The sequence below is a fragment of the Falco rusticolus genome, chromosome 7 (genome assembly GCF_015220075.1).
Source record: "Falco rusticolus isolate bFalRus1 chromosome 7, bFalRus1.pri, whole genome shotgun sequence".
Classification (NCBI taxonomy): Eukaryota; Metazoa; Chordata; class Aves; order Falconiformes; family Falconidae; genus Falco; species Falco rusticolus.
This window is the reverse complement of record NC_051193.1, coordinates 60552850-60571160: the sequence shown is the minus strand read 5'-3', so window position 1 is coordinate 60571160 and position 18311 is coordinate 60552850. Positions and strand designations below refer to the sequence as shown.

The 18311-nt window shown below is 44.3% G+C and overlaps 2 protein-coding genes across 2 annotated transcripts in view; both read right to left on the bottom strand.

Moving 5' to 3' along the window:
- The window catches only part of NPAS3 (neuronal PAS domain protein 3), a 611211-nt gene extending 598653 nt beyond the window's left edge, over positions 1–12558 (bottom strand). Inside the window, exon 1 of the mRNA XM_037395881.1 lies at positions 12014–12558. Coding sequence (XP_037251778.1) covers positions 12014–12063 — 50 coding nt within the window. The 5' untranslated portion in view covers positions 12064–12558. The remainder of the gene's footprint in view (positions 1–12013) is intronic.
- Positions 12559–13451: 893 nt separating this feature from the next.
- LOC119151320 (transcription initiation factor TFIID subunit 4-like) lies at positions 13452–16277 on the bottom strand. The gene is made up of 2 exons (XM_037395127.1): positions 15984–16277; positions 13452–13926 (listed from the first exon to the last, which is right to left on the bottom strand). Exons 1-2 carry the CDS (start codon positions 16139–16141, stop codon positions 13452–13454), a joined length of 633 nt encoding a protein of 210 aa, XP_037251024.1. The 5' UTR covers positions 16142–16277.
- Between the last annotated feature and the right edge of the window lie 2034 nt (positions 16278–18311).

Genomic DNA, 18311 nt, shown 5'->3' with positions numbered 1-18311 from the left:
GAATTCCGACTGGAACGGAGTCTTACACAACTCTATGAGATACAGTTCCTGACTACCAGCAACTGAGCTACAAGTGGAAGGGTGGCCCCAATGCTACAGGTGTGCACCTCATTTTCCTCACCCATTCCCAGATCAGTTAACCAGGTTAACTACGTTCAGCTAAGATTTCTCTCACCATGGAAGGAAATTACTGGGAAATATAATTAATACAGTTTCCCACCCTGAACTCTTTTCAAATAATTTGCCCATGAAGTTGGATAGTCTAGATCAAAATTACTGTATCACACATATATCAATGACTTCTGAAAGTACAAATGGAAATGACATAGTAATCTTCCAAGCATTTTGCTTTCTTTTTCATTGCAAACAGTAAAAAAAAAAAAAGGGGGGGGGGGGGGGGGGAGGGAAGCATTCTTAACTAATACACTTTAGTTATTAAAAATTTCTGTACCTTGGAAAATAAATTAATTATAATTAGCTCCCACTTGGATAATTTTGTGTATAGCATTCACATCAGCGATCTGCTAAAAAAAAAGGCAAAATCAACACATACATTTTCTTAAATAAAGGACTTGCATAAAACAAAGTCAGGCACTCGGTTCCTCTTTCATTCCATATGATACACAGCTGCGTCAATCCCATCAGGAAACAGGCAACAGGAAATTCTTAACATTCTGAAGAGAAATCTAAAGATGTATCTCATCACCCTTCCTCCTAAAAGTGCTTTTCGATTGTCTAAAAGACTTTTACGCCAGTTCTAAAATTATTAATTACTTTACTTAGCTTTTAAGCAGCTATAGGCCTCATTAAGTAACTAACAAGGAGTCAATTTTTTTTTTGTAAGTTGCATTCGCTTTTTCATTTCCTCCATCCCAAAATATAAATCAATAATGAAACCTTGACATCTATGGACAAAATCAAAAAGCAAGTACCCTAGCTATCGGAAAATGTTCCTTCATAATGTGCTGCTCCTGTGTTTTGTGTTTCTAACTATAGCACTTGCATATATAATTCCATTATACTTTTATAAATCACCATTTTGAAAAATGCTTTTGAACCATTAATATATTTTCCTGGTTAAAATTCTTTGAGATGTTCTTAACAAGAGTCTTAGATAATGAATTTGGGCAAACTCTGGAACAGTCTTTACAGTATTATCATTCTCATTAATTTTCAGAACTACCCACTGTGTTGAGATGATTGTCATGGGCCTAAGACTTCAATTTGGCTAAATATTTTTGCATATATTTCAACATATAAGTAACTAACAGATGTTTAAAATGTTAAGTTCACATTCTAGAAATGGTTAAATGTTTACTGTAATATCATAATTTGTTTTTGCACTCATTTTTATTTTCCTGCTTCTATCTTTAAACACTCTGTTAGAGTCCTGGTTGGCTGTAGACAAAACGCTTTAAAATGACTTCACGAGAAAACAAAACATACTCGATTTAGTAAATACAGCTGTGCTTTTAAAGAAAGAAAAAAAAAAAAAAAAAAACCAAAAACCCCACTTAATGGTACCACAGAGAAACAAAGAAACAAAAAGAAAACACAATGCTAGAAATGTTACTTTTACCTAAGGTCCAGACTTCATGTAAACCATTTTAAATTGTTTGCATAATAATAGCTTTTAAATTCATATTTTATGTTTGCTTTAGAAACCTAATACATTCTGCTGTCTTACATCATCACTAGAAAGCTACATTAGATGAAAAAAATTACTTTTGAAATGTTAATATGCAGCATATAGAGTATTTTACTTTAGTCCAGATTATTCTTTTTTCTTTGTTTTTTGGGTTTGTTTTTTGGGTTTGGTTTGGGTGGGGTTTTTTTGTTATCTTTGAAGACTGCTTCTGTTTCCATTGTTTCATCCTTAACCATTCACATATCAGAGCAATAAGTATTTCATTACTGGTTTATCTGTCCAGAGGCTTGAGAAGCAGTAACAATTAACCCTCCCTTCACAGTGATTGATACAGGCTTTGCTTTCAATTTGTTCCACTACACAGATCATGAAATTCTGAATGCGATCATCCTTATTGACCTACACTTTCAAACACACAGCTACAATGAGATGAAAGTAATTATTAAAAGGAACACAGGACTACTCAATGCTGAAACAAAGTCTTGAAAAATCTTTTAGATGACCTTCTCATAAAACTAGCATTGTTTGATGTGAAATAAAATGATGGATTTGCTTCATAATCTGGAAATATTAAATTTAAATCTGATCAAGGTACGGTATCATTATATCATATAAATCCAGCTCTAACATCATATCAGTTCGTATCTGACCCAATAAACAGTAACTTCAACCAGAGTGATCATAGTAGGATCAGGCCCTATATATTTTAAAAGTTCCTCCATCAGCTTTATTTTACACCAGCTCTGTTTGAAATGTTGTGTTAAAAATGACAAGACTGTAATTACTATTCCACTATAGTCCATCTCAGAAAGACACGGTGTTTCTTTTTAAGATCCTGTACCTCTTGAGGCACCTAATGTAAATAAGTACACAGGAAATTCAGACTGCTAAGGAAAAATGAGAAACTCAAGTCAGATTTCCATCATCGGCTGAGATGAACCAAGACCTATATAAACCACTGCTGGAGACTTACTGCAGTGAAAAACAAATATTTTTCATAAACCACTGAAGAATAACCCCACCAAAATATTAATTTCTTGTAATCGATCCATTTTTGAAAAATGCAAAAGGATTGGTAGGTGAACAGTAATGACAGAACTATTTAAAATATGGGTTGCAGTCAAAGAAAACCAGGATAGAAAACTGTGCAGAAGGGTGTTCTTACAGGCCTGAGGCTCTAATCACAAAACAGAGTGATGGAGATGAACCAATACTGCATGGATTAGCAATGAATTATTTTGAACTATAATCATGTGCCAGCACAAAGGGAAGGTAAAAACTAGCCATTACTCACAAGCTGATCTGCAGATAAGAAGCAGAAAAAAAAAGTAAAAATGGGAAAAAATTTATATGCTAAACTGAGTCGGGAAAATAATGAAAATCTAAAATGTTGTTACACTTCAAGTAACATTCTATTTAATGTCTTTCGTGTACTGTATAATATCAAGTATTTACACAATACAATCTGTAAGATGCTGGGGCTAAAGCAGGGTTAAATCAGAAAACTCTTCTGTAAATTAGTATGGGATAACAGTATGTGCTAAAAAATATACTACTAGAAGAGTTAGTTTTAAAATAACACACATGGGAACTAATTTTTCCCACTGTAAAATTGCAGGAAATACATATATATATATATATTTATACACACGTGTGCATAGGTGGAGATAGGTAAAGGTATATGCAAATGTGTACATGCACACACACACTTACATATACATATGCATATATCATGAGGGATTTAATTTCCATTAGTCCATCTGAAAGCAAAGCACCACCATCTTAAGATTCAACGTTAGTTTTCCCACTCGGGAAAAAAAAAAAATATGTTAGAACTAATTTTGTGAGAAAAGAAAAATCAAAACTGCTACCCACAAAGATTCCTGAGATTCTTATGAACAGACTGTTTAAATGAAGAGCACTTTAATCAGTAGAGGAATCCTCACGTTTCTAATGTCTTGCTGTGCATTCTGCAGGTTATAGTAGCAGCTGGTAGAGGTCATATATCTTTTGTGAGCATCCCAAAAAGGCTCACTGCCAGACTGTTAAATTATGAATAAGCAATGAACAAAAGAATGCAGATACGGTGGTGACAAGATAATCCAAGCAAATTTATCTATGACAAATTTCACAGGATTAACAAATTACATTTACACAGAACAATAAAAATGTGCAAAAAAAAAAAAAAAAAAAAAAAGGATGAGCCTACTTTTCCCTCACAGCATTAGAGGAAAAAAAATTGCCATTCCAATGCATGTATTTACATTTAACTTTATCTAAAGTAAGACATTTATAGCTTGTGGGAGACAATCAACTAGCATTATTCCATTCAAGCAAATACATATACTGTGTCTATCTAACATACGACATATGCCTATACTTTGTAGTATACATGTGTGCAAGTCAGTGGAAAATCTTTAAAGTTTCCCTCACAATTAGTAACAAGCAGAATAAATATATAATTCTAATTTTGCTTTTCAGGTGGAATATTCTGCCCTTCTGTCAGTTAAACCACACTTTTTTCCTTAATAATTCTGGGGTTTGTTCCTATTTGAACTGAACAAATATTGGAATATATGATAATTGCCACAAGAAAAAATCAGTCATGAATCGGACTTAAATACTTTTTTGCCATAGTGTCACAAAACCATTAAGAACGATAAAAATGAAAAAAAAAAAAAAAAAATCAGCACTCTGAAAGGATTCCTAAATCCACAGTCTAAATACTGGATATTCCTAAAGATGTACATTCAGTATGTCAGAGAATTTGTGGGGGAAGAAGATGGGATTTGCAGTGTTTGCTGCATCCTGTGGTCTCCTATTCTGGTCTGGAGAAATGATACAAACACAAAATTTTTAAAACTGCCCTCAAACAGCACGGAATAACAGTTGCCAAACTGCACTTCTGTAGAGAAACATTTTTCTTCTTGTTAACAAAGGAATAAAATGAAAGACAGCGCCTCTTAGTTTCAAAATTTAACTGTAAGTAGAGTGCCTGATAAAAGAAACATCATATATGTTTGAAAGATCTGGAATCTGCTGTATCTTTTCTATCACACTTCTCATCTGAAGTCTGTATTTTCTGTCATCTCCATTTATTTCTTCTTTTTTGTTAATCCAAAACAGCAGTTTAGTAAAAACACATCTTGAATAAAAATGGGCCTTGTGAAATAATATATATCATTTATGTATCAAATATACGTTCTTGTTACAGAGCACTGCCTACAAACAGGAAACCTCACTATTAAAGTGAACATCCAATTAATTAAGATACTTTAGTAAACTACTTGGATCCTTCAAACACTGCTACTTGAGTACCATTTATCTAGCTCATTCAGCTGTTGAAAAAAATTACTGTACTTTTGATTTTCCACAAGAAATACAAGATTTATTGTAAAAATGAACAGCAACTCAGGAAGAATGAATAAATAAATTCACCCAAAGCATTTGTTTCTGTGTTTATGTTCATCTTCTATTTGTTGCTTACCAAGAGAAAACAGGTTTGTCTTTTTATAATGCGGGGGTTTTTTAAGAACCTCCTGTCCATACTGTTAGTAATTTATGCAAAGGTGAAGCAAACATGCCAATCCTACATCTAACTATAGTCAGACAAATAACATCAGCTACTTTTTTTGCAGCTGTGAAGGTTGAAGGATAAGTACCACTGGCAGCTATTTTCTTTTTTAAGACTTTTTTCCTTTTTTAATCCCACTGCCAGCAAGCACTGTACAGACTCAGTCACTCAGTTCTTTCTATTGACCTCAACCTTGACCTGTGAAGACTGCCCACCTATGTTTTTTTCCCCACAAAGTAACATATTCTGCCTCCCATCATCTCTAAGAAAAAACAGCTTTCTAACAAGTATTCTTCTAAAATTTGGTATGTTATACTTTTGCTAAATGAACTACAGTTTTGGCAGGATAATTCTGAGCCACCATATAAGCCCAGGCTGTGCATAAACTGATCATAAATGTAAATTTGCACATGACTTTCAAACACCATGCACAAGCAAGAGGGAAAAAAAAGCACACACACGCACACACACACGCTGTCAAAATATAAATGTATCGGTTCTGTGCCTAAATTTGAGCAAAACTATAACCCTTTAGGATTTAATCCAAAATGACTGTTCAAAGACTATTCATTACCCAATAAAATTCAGTTTAAACAAGTAATGTGTAATGAAGCCTGTTCTAAATTCCTGTTAGAGACAAAATTCCCAGGCAAGTATTTTAAAAGGGGCTTATAGGATTTAGGTGCCTATATTTCACTGAAATGCAGTACATTTTGGATGCCTAAATCCAATAGGCTCTTAAGAAAATCCGAGCCCCAGGGACATTATTGTAGATTACATACATACATATTATTCAGAACATATCCCATAAATTCACTATGTACATATGTAAACCTAACATGCCTGCAGGTAATGGAACAGTACTTTTCCACTTAAATTATTTAACGTAAGTGTTGAACTTCTATTATATATCAAGCTAACAGCTAATTTTAAATCGCAATCAAGCCATTCTCTGAAAGCACTTTATTTCAGTGGAGGTTTTGCCTGTAAAAGAAATGTAAATCCCTCTAACGAAGGCAGTGTAATCTTTGAATACACAGTCAAAATGGGGCCTGGAATTTCATTCCTAGTGCTAACATTGACACCTTCTGCCACTTCTGCTAGCTCTCAAAAATCTTTTGTGCGTAACTATCTCATCAGTAAAACATGTAGAATGGTGTTTACAGACCTTTCAAAGCACACCAGGCTATATAAAGAAACATATCTACAGAAATACCCAGTATTAATATTAAAGTCTTCTGCAGACGTTGTATGACATCAGTGAGAAGTTCCCTAGAACAAATGACAAGATACGACAGAAGAGTGAAAGTCCAAAATGTAACATATAGGAAAGGCTGGGAAAACAGCCTGTAACAAATCTTCAAAACTCTGCTTCTGGTAATCATTTCAAATTCTTGCTTACATATCACTTGTTCTTTAATGTGCCTGACTCTCACCCACAATCAGAGTGCCAGGTAAGGGCTCAGTATCTGGCTGCAGCAGGCTGAGATCAGAATCTCCTTGAGAACTGCTCCATTTTTACTCGAGAATCTCAAGACTTTCCCATTTTATAATAACATACAGATGCAAAGTTCATTCCTCCTCCCACTAAGTAGGTTCAAGCTTGTCATTGCAATACTGAGAACAAATTCATATCTATTGAATTATATGGTAAAAATACTTTTATCCTTGCTTGTGATTCTCTGTAGTATACTTTAATTATATGCATAATTTCATTTGGGACTTTTTTAAAGATTAAACTGCAACTTGAACTCAATATTCTCCCAAAGACAGGGTCCAGTTCAGCCAAGCTACAAACACAAACAGTATCGTACCCTTACCATACCTTCTTTGCCCTGTGTAATATACCAGTGTAGCATACAAAATTAGCAAATATTTTTACTACTGGAAGTCCTGTTCAGATCGATGGCACAACGGTCCTATTCATTTGACTAGGACTTTGTGTATTGCAAAACTACTGCTCGAGCTAGTCACAGAACAATGCTCTAGTCATATAAGACATGGCAGCAACCATTATGCTCTTACTGTGGCACATCTTATGCAGCAAAATGCAGTATTATTACAAATTATCCTTATTATGCAAAGTCCTATTAAACAAAAAGTCACGCAACCTCATTCACACTAATGGGACTTTGTATGTTAAAGATAACATGCAGTAGCTTTATAAATATTACATAGCAAGAAATTGCCTCTTCTGAAAAAAATGCAATTATTACAAAATGAATTTTCAAAACATTCCCTCTCATGGCCATGAATCTTTGGCAGCTTCTTAAAAAAAAAAAAAAAACTAAAAAACAAGCCAAACATTAAGCATAAACAAACAAACTAACCAACCAAAGAAATAAACAACTGGGGTGAAAATGGCAAGTCTTGCCTATTTGACTTTAAAATATCTTATGTTTTGAAAACAAAGACAAATTTCCGGGCTGAATTGCTGTAGAACAACTTTGTTTGATTCATTTTGAAACAATGTAACTAATGCTGATGGCTCATCTCAGGAGGTGCTCTTATACCTGCAAGAGCTACTAGTGACAATAACATAAAATGACTCTGATGGGCTGACTGAATGTAAGGTTTATTCACGTGAGATGAGATTTCAGGAAATGGTCTCATAACATTAAATTCTAAAAAAACAATTACTTAACTGATAGCAAATGAAATTCTGCCATGTTTGTGAAACAGCTTCATCTTACTGACATCAATGGGAGCAGAATCAATCCCAAAATGTTAATAAAATGGTAACAGTTACTTTTCATGGTCAGTATCAGTTACTGAAAATTCTTATTTTAGAATACATTTTCCAATAAAGGGGGCATTATTGTAAAGATCGTTTTATGAAACAAACATTTATTTAAACATTGTACCTTTTAGGAAGCACGCTGATGAAACTAATGCCTAGAACGTCAATTTTCAACAACTGTTTTACATCACACTCGCAGTAAAATTCCCATCTGGGCTGGCAACTTGTGTGCCAAGTTTCAGACAAATGTGATTTGAAACTGCCAGTATATTACACTCAAAAATTCAAGTGAGACACTAATAAAAGGAGACGGATGTTGACAATATATCCTGACATTCCCTTAAAAATACCTATGGTTCTGGGTGCTGTATTAATCTGTTAACAAAACTCTCTAATTATTTATAACTCATTTATATGGCATTAGAATATCATGCCACTAACTTGGTAGAAAACAAGCTAACTGGATATAACTTGTAAGAAAAAAACAGCTGTGCTCTAAAGAATGTAGAAACAGTGCTGCAGACAAAATCTTGTTATTCAGAATCCCGTTAGTTACTGAAAATATGTAATATAACTTTTGTTGATCAATACTCTCATGTAAGCTCTAAATAATGTATGAATCTAGCGGAGAAAAATGCAGCAAATCAAATATGGTGGGAGAATGTTTCAAATTATGAAGAGTAGTATGACTGCTAATCCATAAATCAGAAATCGGAAAGATTGTTGTAATGTGGGAGGGCTCTATTTAATAAAGGTCATTATAACTCCTGGCTCTAGAGCTATAAGATCTAATATCCTCTCTGGTAGCTCTATGATATGCCCATGCATTACTGTTCTTGTTGACAGTCTGTTGCCTTGGAAATATTTCATTATTTCAGTTTTTCCATTTGTAGACCCTTGGCCTTGTGATATGAAGGCCACCCTATTTCATATTTTCGATTATCATTTAAGCAATCTTCTGAAGCTATTTATATAAAAGCAAGTGTTAGACAATGCATATCATCATTTATCACTGCTATGTTTAAGCTCATGCTCTAGAAAGAAATGCCAAAATAAAGGGGTTTTTTTCTCTTTCACTTTAAACCAATAGCACTCTGATATTATGATATGCTTTACAAATCAATGTTGGCATATCATATGCATGACACTTCTGTCTATTTAATTTTCTTGGTTATATAGCCACACAATTGAAAAACTCTAAACTGCTACTGTAACTGTAAAATTTGCTAACACTGGTAGTTTAAAAGGAAATCAAACAAATGTAAGTAACTTTTCAAACATTGTTTAAAAAACCTCCACAGGTGAAAAAAGTTTCAAGGCAATTCAAGTGCTTGGTTGCATCAGAGACTGTTACTTTTTACATTTGTTTTGTAAGCACTGACCCCTTACTTGAAAAAATGTAACACAATCTACCTAAATGTTGTGGAAGCAAAGACTAAACAACAAATGTACACAAAGTTCAGTTACAGGATTCTTAATCTTGAGCACTAGTCTGCTGAAGTAGTAATTAAGAAGAGACTGCAAAAACCCTTCAGTAACTCATATGCGCCCATATTTCAAATAGCTTGGCGCACACAGCTGAAAGGATGTGTTCAAAACCAGCTCAAATAAACAGTCACATGCAAGACTTCAGGAGCACATTGCATAACTTTTAATAAAACGTACGTGAGTGCCGGTTTATTGAAGCATTGATCCACCTTCTCCAAAAACTTTGTTGTTGTTGTTTTTATTAAGGAACAAACAGGTTGCCATTATATCTGCTACAAAAAAATATCATCAACTTCTACATGTAATATTTATAACTAAACTGTTCAGAGCATTGTAAAGAGTGATAACACAGTGAACCCTAAGGGCAAAAAACAACTGCCTGGACACTAGGCCAAGTTTGTGACTATTAGTGTTCCAGGAATTTAGACCACTTTTTTTTTTCCCCTGAAATGATTACTCCTCCCACTCCCTACAGGGAAAAACTACTCCGATCCAACCTTTAAAATGACAGCATCAGAGCTGAACAAGAAGATGCTATTAAAGGGCATTAAATTAAATACAGTATATCCTCCTACAACTTCAATCAGAATTTCAGACCAAGTGTTATTTAGTTCAGCTCTCAAGTGGAGCAGAATAACAAATCGCGCACTTTGATTTACCTTCTCCGAATGCCAAATGGAGACAGGTGATAAAGAAAGCACTCATGCACAGGCTATGAAGTTTCCCCTAGAAATTAATTCTATCTTCAAGATTCCTATCTCAGAGAAATTCCCAAAATGGCACACAAATATGCTTCTGCTGGAGAGATTACTGAAGCTATCCTGGCAAATACACTTAACACTAATATAGTACCATTCTCAGAAAGAAGACAGGAGAATTGTGTGTTGGGGGGGGGGGGGGACGACGACAGGATGTATTGATAGAAATTGTTTTTTCAACAAAGAACTCTGCAGGAGAAAAGCCTGCTGCTGTAAGTGTTATTAACACAGTAGAAATGCCTTTGCAGCCACTGAAATGGAGATTTTTAAAAAATATTTATAGTTGAAGATGAAAATCTCCAAGTTTAGTCATTGACTTCTGAGGATGCACTGTTTTCCCATTACATGTATCTCCAAATTGTGCTACATATCAATATAGCCTTGTCAAAGTGCAACAGTTAATACTAATGCATCTAACACAGCCACGCTGACACATCAGTGGCGAATATGAAATGTATGGTTTTCTGATACCGGGAAGTCTGCTTCCTTAGGAAAAATGGCATAGCTATTTAGATAAGATCTGAAGCTTTTGGAAGTTGTACCAGAAGTGCTGATCACACAAAAAAATATAAGTTTGAAGTTAAGATTAAAATAAGCCCGATTCCCTGGACTTTATTTTTGTTTAAATATTTTTCAGACTTCTGCTGTGGAATATAAACCGAGTAACACACACTCCAGCTACTTTTAAAAGCTGTCCAAATGTTAACTTCCATTTCCACAGCTAACCAGGCACCTTCCTCACCCCCCACCCACAAGTTCACTTCTAACGGTGCAGGCGGGGGGGGGGGGGAGGGGAGGGGAAAGGAGGGGAGCCCACCCCAAACCCTCTGGCTGCTCTCCTTCTGGGCATACACATCGCAGGGTAGCGATGGGGCTTTGAATACTTTTGTAAGAATCACAAAGTAACATCACATGAACTTGTACTCTTGTTTCCTACCAGTCACTTCTAGAAAGATTCACTTTACTAGAACAAATCCGCTACGGGCAATTCGTGTCACCAGCAGAGCAGATTAATAGCCAGCACTCTCCCCCAACAAAAGTGCGTGGGGCAGGCGGCGGGCCGGGAAGCAAACGGGGGGTAGCGCGACCACCCCCCCCCCCCCCCCCCGCCCCCCGGCCCCCGCCTCCCTCCCCGGGCCCCGCGCACCGCCTCCCCGCCCGCCCGTGCACCGGCTCCGCTCTGCCCACCCCGAGGGGCGCCGGCACCCGCGGCCCGCCCGGCGGCGGCGGGGCGGAAGGGCCGGGCCGGGCCGGGCCGGGCAGACCCGCAGGCGCGGCCGGCGGCGCGGCCCCCCCCCTCTCCGGCCTAGCGGCACTTGAACCGCACCGGCGGAGCCGGCCCCTCCGCCCGCCAAGTCGGGCCTGGCGCGGCGCCCCGCCGCCCCCGGGGCCGCCGAACGGCGGGGACCGCCTGGGGGGGCCTCCCGCCCCCGCACACACACACACACACACGCGCGCTCGCTCTCTCTCACACACACACACACACGCCCGCTCGCCAACGCGCCCCGCCGAGCACCGGCTCCGCCGAGCCGCGGCGGTGCGGCTGCCGGAGCGGGGCTGCTGCTGCTGCGCGGCTCGCCCTGTGTGTGTGCGTGTGTGTGTGTGTGCGTGTGTGTGTGTGCGGCTGGCGGTACGCACTAGGAGGAACTCCCGGTGCCCGGCTGTGCGAGCAGCGGGTGCCGGCGGCAGGTCCCCCCACCCCGGCATGGCAGCCAGCCCCGGCCCCCGGCGGCGGCGGCACGGCACGGCCCGGCGCTGCTGCGGCTGCTGCTGCTGCTGCAGGTTCAATAAAGAGAAAGTGTTACCGTTCTCGCCTGGAAGGATCCTGCTGAAAGCTTGGCTTGGTGGGCGCCATCTTCCTGGGATTTTTTTTTTTTTTTTCCTCCTCTCTCCCTTACTTTTCCCCCTCCTGATGTTGGTGTGTGTTGTGTGTCTAGCAGCAGCAGCGGCGGCAGCAGCAATGGCCCTGGTTAGCCAGACAGGCTAAGGAAAAGTACTGAGGCCAAAGCATCGCGGGCTCCCACTCCTCCGCGCAGTCCTGGTGCAGGTTGCTCGCTCGCTTGCTTGCTAGCGCTGCTGCTGCCGCTGCCGCCGTCCATAAGCCGAGGAGCGGAGGGAGCCGGGGCCCCGCCGGCCCCAGAGACATGCCCAGCGCAAGCAGCGGCGGCGGCCGGCGGCGGCGGCGGGGAGAGCGAGCCGCGGCGCAGCCCCGGCGGGCAGCCCGGCCGCTGGCATCGCCCGGCAGGTGCGGCACACACACGCACACACACACACGCACACACACACGCACACACACACACGCACACACACACACGCTCTCTCTCGCACACTCGCACACACTCACACCGCCGCGCCCGCGGGCCAGACTACGCGGGGTGCCAGGCCATGGGGCCAGCGAGGCGGGGGCGGGGGCGGGGGAGGGAAGGAGGGGAGTCAGGGATCTCCGGGCTTGACCGCTGTGAAAGTATTTCTGGGCATTTTCCAGCTGCTTCCCCAGCTCCGCTCCCACTCTGCGTGCAGGGGACGCAGCCTCCGCTGCCGGCGCAACAACGCCACTCAGTTGCAGTTTCGCACACTTTCCTCCTCTGGAGTCTGGGCTCCAGCGGGAAGGGGCTGAGGGAGGCAGGGACTCTCCGCAACTCGGCGGGCGCAGGCGGCGTGTCCCCCGTGGGCTCCCACGGCCGAGGCCGGGCCAGGGCGGGGGGCGACCGGCCGGGGGGTGCGAGCGCCCTGCGGCCCAACGGGGCCGGACGCGGAGGTACCCGACGGCCGCCCCGCGGGGACGGCGGCGACCCCCGCACCCCCCGGCCCCCTCCGGGAACGTGCGCGCACGTCCTGAGAGTACGCGCTGGGTGCTAGCGGCATCAGGGGCGCAGTGCTGGGGACGCTAACTGAGAGTGATGACCCGCTTTGTTGGGAGAGGGTATAGCACTTCACGCTGTTTTATTGGAGATTATGAAACTAATCACGAAAGAAAGGAGCGGGGGAAAGAAACCGCTACCTTAATTGTTCCTTCCAGGACATCGGGAAAACCCGAGCGCTGAGAGCTTTTAAAGGAGGAATCCCTCCTTCGCTAAAAGCTAAAAGCCTTCCACCTCCAAGGGAACTTTGCGGCTGCTCTGCTGCTGCTGCTGCTGCTGCCGCCTGGGAAGTACAGCGTCCTGGGCCTGATCCTGCTCCCCGAGAAAAACCACCCGGCTTTCTTGGGGAAAGGAGCAAACCCCACAGGTCGAGGGGGTTTATTCACAAGAAACGTTTCGGCAGCCTCTCCAAAAGTTTGGGGTGGGGTTTTTTTTTCCGGGGGTGGGGGGGTGAGCGCGCGTGGGAGCCGCAGGGGAGAGCCGGTGGGGAAGAAGTTAGCGAAGCACCTGGAAGTTTGGCTGCGGGGCGCCGTCCGCGCACCAGGGCCCGGAGGGTTTCTGACCGCAGGAGGCACGCGGGCCGGCGTAACTTTGCGCGGAGCGGCCCGGGCCACCCGCGCAGCCCCGGTTGGCGGGGGGGCAGCTGCCGCCCGCCCCGCGCTGCGCACGTGCGGCCGTTGTGCACGTGCGCAGCCGCCGGTGGGATGGCGGCCGCCCGGCCTCGGGTCCCACGGCGGCGGTACCACGGGGCTGGCAGCGCGGCCGGGGGTGCAGGTGGAGTTGAAGAACTGGACGGGGGAGGGGGGTGTCTAGAAAGTACCACATGCCGTTCCCTGCCGGCAAATCTGTCTCCTCGCCTCCAAAAAAAAAAAAAAAAGTTAACAGGTGTCACCTCGGCTTTTGCAACAGCATAGGAAGGTGTCGGTGTCTGCTATAATTTAAGCGTTTACGGAAAGCACGAAGAAAAATCTTTCGACATAAAGCACGCTGTTTTGTCGATAATACATAGTCAAAATTTGGAAGAAGTGCAAAAATGGTTCCCCCTGTTAGGCTAGTGTGCGAGACATCCAGGCTGGTCTGGATCCCTGTTAGTCAAAGTACTTGGATGCCTCCTAAACACTATTTGAATTAGAGGTGTTAGTAGTTTGTCAGAGAAGTATTGCTTTTGTAACTTCTTTCTGATTACAGACTGACATAATCAAACTATTAAACGCGAGGTACTAAAAAATTGCATGCTGCCTTGTCTATATATTTCTGTTTAACTTAAAGTCTCCAGAGGTCCCTTTCATTTGTCTAAAAGCCAATCTGACATTTCTGACCCTTGACTTCCCCACTTCACAGACTAAACTATTGTGATTGCTGCCTGTACTTCCTCGTTAAAGTGTCCGTCAGTTTCCATTGTAATTTAAATATTTTATAAGTGACAAAAATCATACAGAAACCATGAAAAGAAATAAACTTTAATCCATTCTTTATATCTCTCACATTCAAGTTTTATATATATATATATATATACACACACATATATATATATATGAAAGGTTGGTGTGTTTGCTTGAGCAAAACAAGACTCATACTTAGTTTCAAATGTTTCTCAGCTAAGAAAGTGTTTAGGCATCATCAGGGGTTATTGTAGGAGTATCAGCTTCCTACTAATTTCTCATTTAATAAAACCTACAAAAGTTACCACCAAACGCTTTCTATCATGGGCACCAAATGGAAAATACATCATGTGTTTTCCAAACCTATAGGAAGCAACTCAAAGTTGCTTAACAGCAAAACAGGCAATGGTCGATTACCTATATCTGGCTCCTAAACCAATTAAGTTTGAAATATTATGCTGAAACTTCCTATGATATTTTTTTTTTCTTTTACCTCATAGAGATATTTAGTTCGGATATTGAGATTACACCGCATTTTTCTCGGTATTTAATTTAATGCAATAGTGGAAAGAAAGATACTTGGGACAGTGCCATTTTTCTTGCATTTAGAGAAGTGTAAAGGTTCTGTTCTGATTTCAGCCTACATTTATCTGTTGTAATCTTTTTTTCTTTTTTTTTTTTGTTGTTTTTTCGAGGGTTCAGCTTCGGTTACAAGTTTATGATAGAGAAAACTAACAGATTCAAACTTCAAGTTTTGCCTTGTAGAAACACGAAGAAATGTCAGGTAATTAATTAAGCTTCATGTTAGTATCAGCACATATCGATGAATTGTTAGGGGGAATGGGGTAGGTCTTTAAACTTCATTATGACTTACTGCCAACTTTCTAAGCTTTACTTCCTAAAGGCGCTCTCTGTGAATTTCCTGCATTTGCATTAGAATGCATTTAAAATGAAAAAATAACAGTGCTGAGTATACTTAGGGTTTCGTGCTATATTTCCCTGTAGTAACAGGTGACATGATAATACTGTTAAACTACAATGTGGAATTGCAAGTGTGCAACCCCAAGTGAAAATTGTTCTCTTTCTTGGTTGAAAGCAAATTATCAATCAGCATACCATGATCAATTATCCCCCTGGCTGCCACACACTGGGATTTGCACAAGGCATTGACATTGAGAAATTCCTCTTTAAAAAGGATGAGCGGACGGGATCCCAAACTTTGCAGTAGCCAAGCTAAGCTGCCGGGGTCTCACTTTTTTTTTTTTTTCTCTATTGTTGCTTCCCAGCTCATCCAAGACAAAACTAGGAGATTGTGTTTACTTCTCAGTGCATTTTAAAAGATGCTGTATTGAAAAAAAAAGGTAAAAACCCTCCCCTCCAACCAAGCGCCCTCCCAACAAACAGCAAGGAGAGATTAAAAAAAAAAAAAAAAAAAAAAAAAAAGGAAAACAAAGAAACACAAAAGCACAAAGAAAAAGCAAGTGAGGGAGCCTCGGGAAGAGCCGCACACCCCTCTCCCACTCGGTTCTCACCGTTGTTGGTAGGAGGTGATGCCCTGGACGTTTTGCGGGTTGCCGTTGGCCGCGGCGCCGGCTCGCCCCATGCCCGGCGCCGCCGGCACCCCCCCGGCCGCCCCGCCGGCCGCCGCCGCCGTCACCTGCACGCTGAAATCCGGGAAGATCCTGATCATCCCCGCGGCTCAGCACCCGGCGAGTCTCGGCGAAGAGGTGCAGCAGCAGCGACTCTCCCTCCGGCGGCTGCAGCAGCAGAGCCAGGCACACTGCAATCCCATTAGTGAGTGGCGGCCACTGTGAGTGAGGAAGGGCGCTTTGATGTGAGCTGCTGGGCTGAGATTGAGAGGAGTTTGGGGGGGCTGGAGGTAAAGGGAGGGGGGGATTTTTACCGAATTGCAAACATGCAACGCGTGAAGATTTGAGGGGGTGGGGGTGGGGGTTGGGGGGTTGGAGGGTGGAATATCAGAGCTACAAAAAAAAAAAAAAAAAAAAAAAAAAGGTATGTCTAATACCACTGGAGCTGTAGATATAAGAGAAAAATCCAGGCTGAGGAGGGACAGGGAGGAGAGAGGGGGGCGCAATTACTTTAGCGGTGCAGTGAAAATGATGAGCAGCAAATGTTGCCTTTTTTCCCTCCTCCTTCTCGTCCCTCCACCCCTCACCCTCCACCCAAAATGCAAGTCTTAGAGGATTTCTCTGTCTCAATGAAGTAATAATAAAGGCGGCTGACCACAGTCTGGGCTAGCGCCAACTGTGCGGGGGGGAGGGGGAGGAATATCCCTGCTCCCAGAGTCCTGAGGAGAAGAGGAAGAGTGGAGGATTGTTGCAGCGCAAGTTCTTGCTCTTGGTAACTTGCTTTTGCTCCCCCCCCCCCCCCCCCCTTCTTTCTCTCTGTGAAGGGACGGTTTTCACAAGCGAGGAAATGCGCCGCTTTTGTGCAATGGCAGAGTTTGTTCCCTATTATAGGGAGCTGACTCTCCTCCCCTCCTAGTGTGCAGCAATGTTACTGCTAGTCAAACTTGTAAGGTGTGCGGTGTGTGTGCACGCACTGATCCCTACCGCTGCTTCAACATATCAATTATACCGCCCAGAGCTGCGAAAAAAAAAACCCCAAAAACAAACCAAACCAAAAAAACCCAACCCCCACAAAAAAAAAAACCCATAACAAAACCCAAGCAAACCTCGCAAAGCTCCCCCCCCGGGTGCGGCAGGCACCGCACCAGCAGCGGCCAGGAGGGCGGCTTGGCCCCGCCGTCCCCGCGGGACGCGCGGCCGCGGCTCCTTTGTGCCGCCCCGGGCTGCGCAGCCCTGCCCGCCCGCCGCTCACGCCGCCGCCAAGTCCTTATCCCTGGCCGCGGCGCTGCGGGGCTCCGCCAGCCCACCGGGGCCGTGCCGCTGCCCCTGCCGCCCGCCGAGCCCGCCCGGCCGCGGCGCTGCGCTGCGCTACGCGGGGCGGCCGCCGGCAGGGGAGCGCGGAAAGTTGGGCGGGAGCGCGGGTCGGCGGCGGGACGCCCCCCCACCCCACCCTGGCGGCTCCCCCGCCTGGTGCGGGCGGCAGCGCGGCCACGGGAGCCCCCTCTCCGCTCTGCGGTGCTCGGCGGGTGCTGCCGGGGCTGCGCTCCGCGTCCCCTCCGCCCTGCAGCTGCAGCGGGAGGCCAGGGGTGAGGAGGCTGTCCCGCAGGGCAGGGGGGAGCCGAGCCGCCCGGCGAGTCAGGGGCAGCAGGGAACGGGGGGCAAAAGGGACACACACACCCACACACGTCCCGTCCCGTCCCGTCCCGTCGTCGGGTCCCACCACACCTCCCCGCTGCCGCGGTGTGACTCTGACACCGCGGACCTGTAGCTCCAAGCTGCGGGTCCTGGAGCTGAGCGCGGCGTCTGCCGGGGACCGCGGGCTGTGTCCGCCCGGCGGAGGGGCTGTGTCCGCCCGGCGGAGGGGCTGTGTCCGCCCGGCGGAGGGGCTGTGCGCGCCCGGCGGAGGGGCTGTGTCCGCCCGGCGGAGGGGCTGTGCGCGCCCCGCGGAGGGGCTGTGCCCGCCCGGCGGAGGGGCTGTGCGCGCCCCGCGGAGGGGCTGTGCGCGCCCGGCGGAGGGGCTGTGCCCGCCCGGCGGAGGGGCTGTGCGCGCCCCGCGGAGGGGCCCCGCAGCAGACAGCGACGCGCCGAGGGAGCGCACCTTGCATGCGCGTTAGCTGCGCAGCTGACCCGCTTCTGCGGCAAGCGCGGCTCGCAGCAAGGGGAGCTGCGTGGGACGGAAGGCAGGTTGCACTCCAGAATACCCGTGGTGTTGGGAAGGCTATGGCAGCATCTCTGGCAGGGGCAGACGTCCCAGGCTGCCCCGTCACTCCA

Coding starts and splice junctions, on each gene's coding strand:
- LOC119151320 (XM_037395127.1), bottom strand. CDS start 16,141: ATGATCAGGATCTTCCCGGATTTCAGCGTGCAGGTGACGGCGGCGGCG. Junction 13,927..15,983: donor ATCACCTCCTACCAACAACG/GTGAGAACCGAG, acceptor TTTTTTTTGGAG/GCGAGGAGACAGATTTGCCG.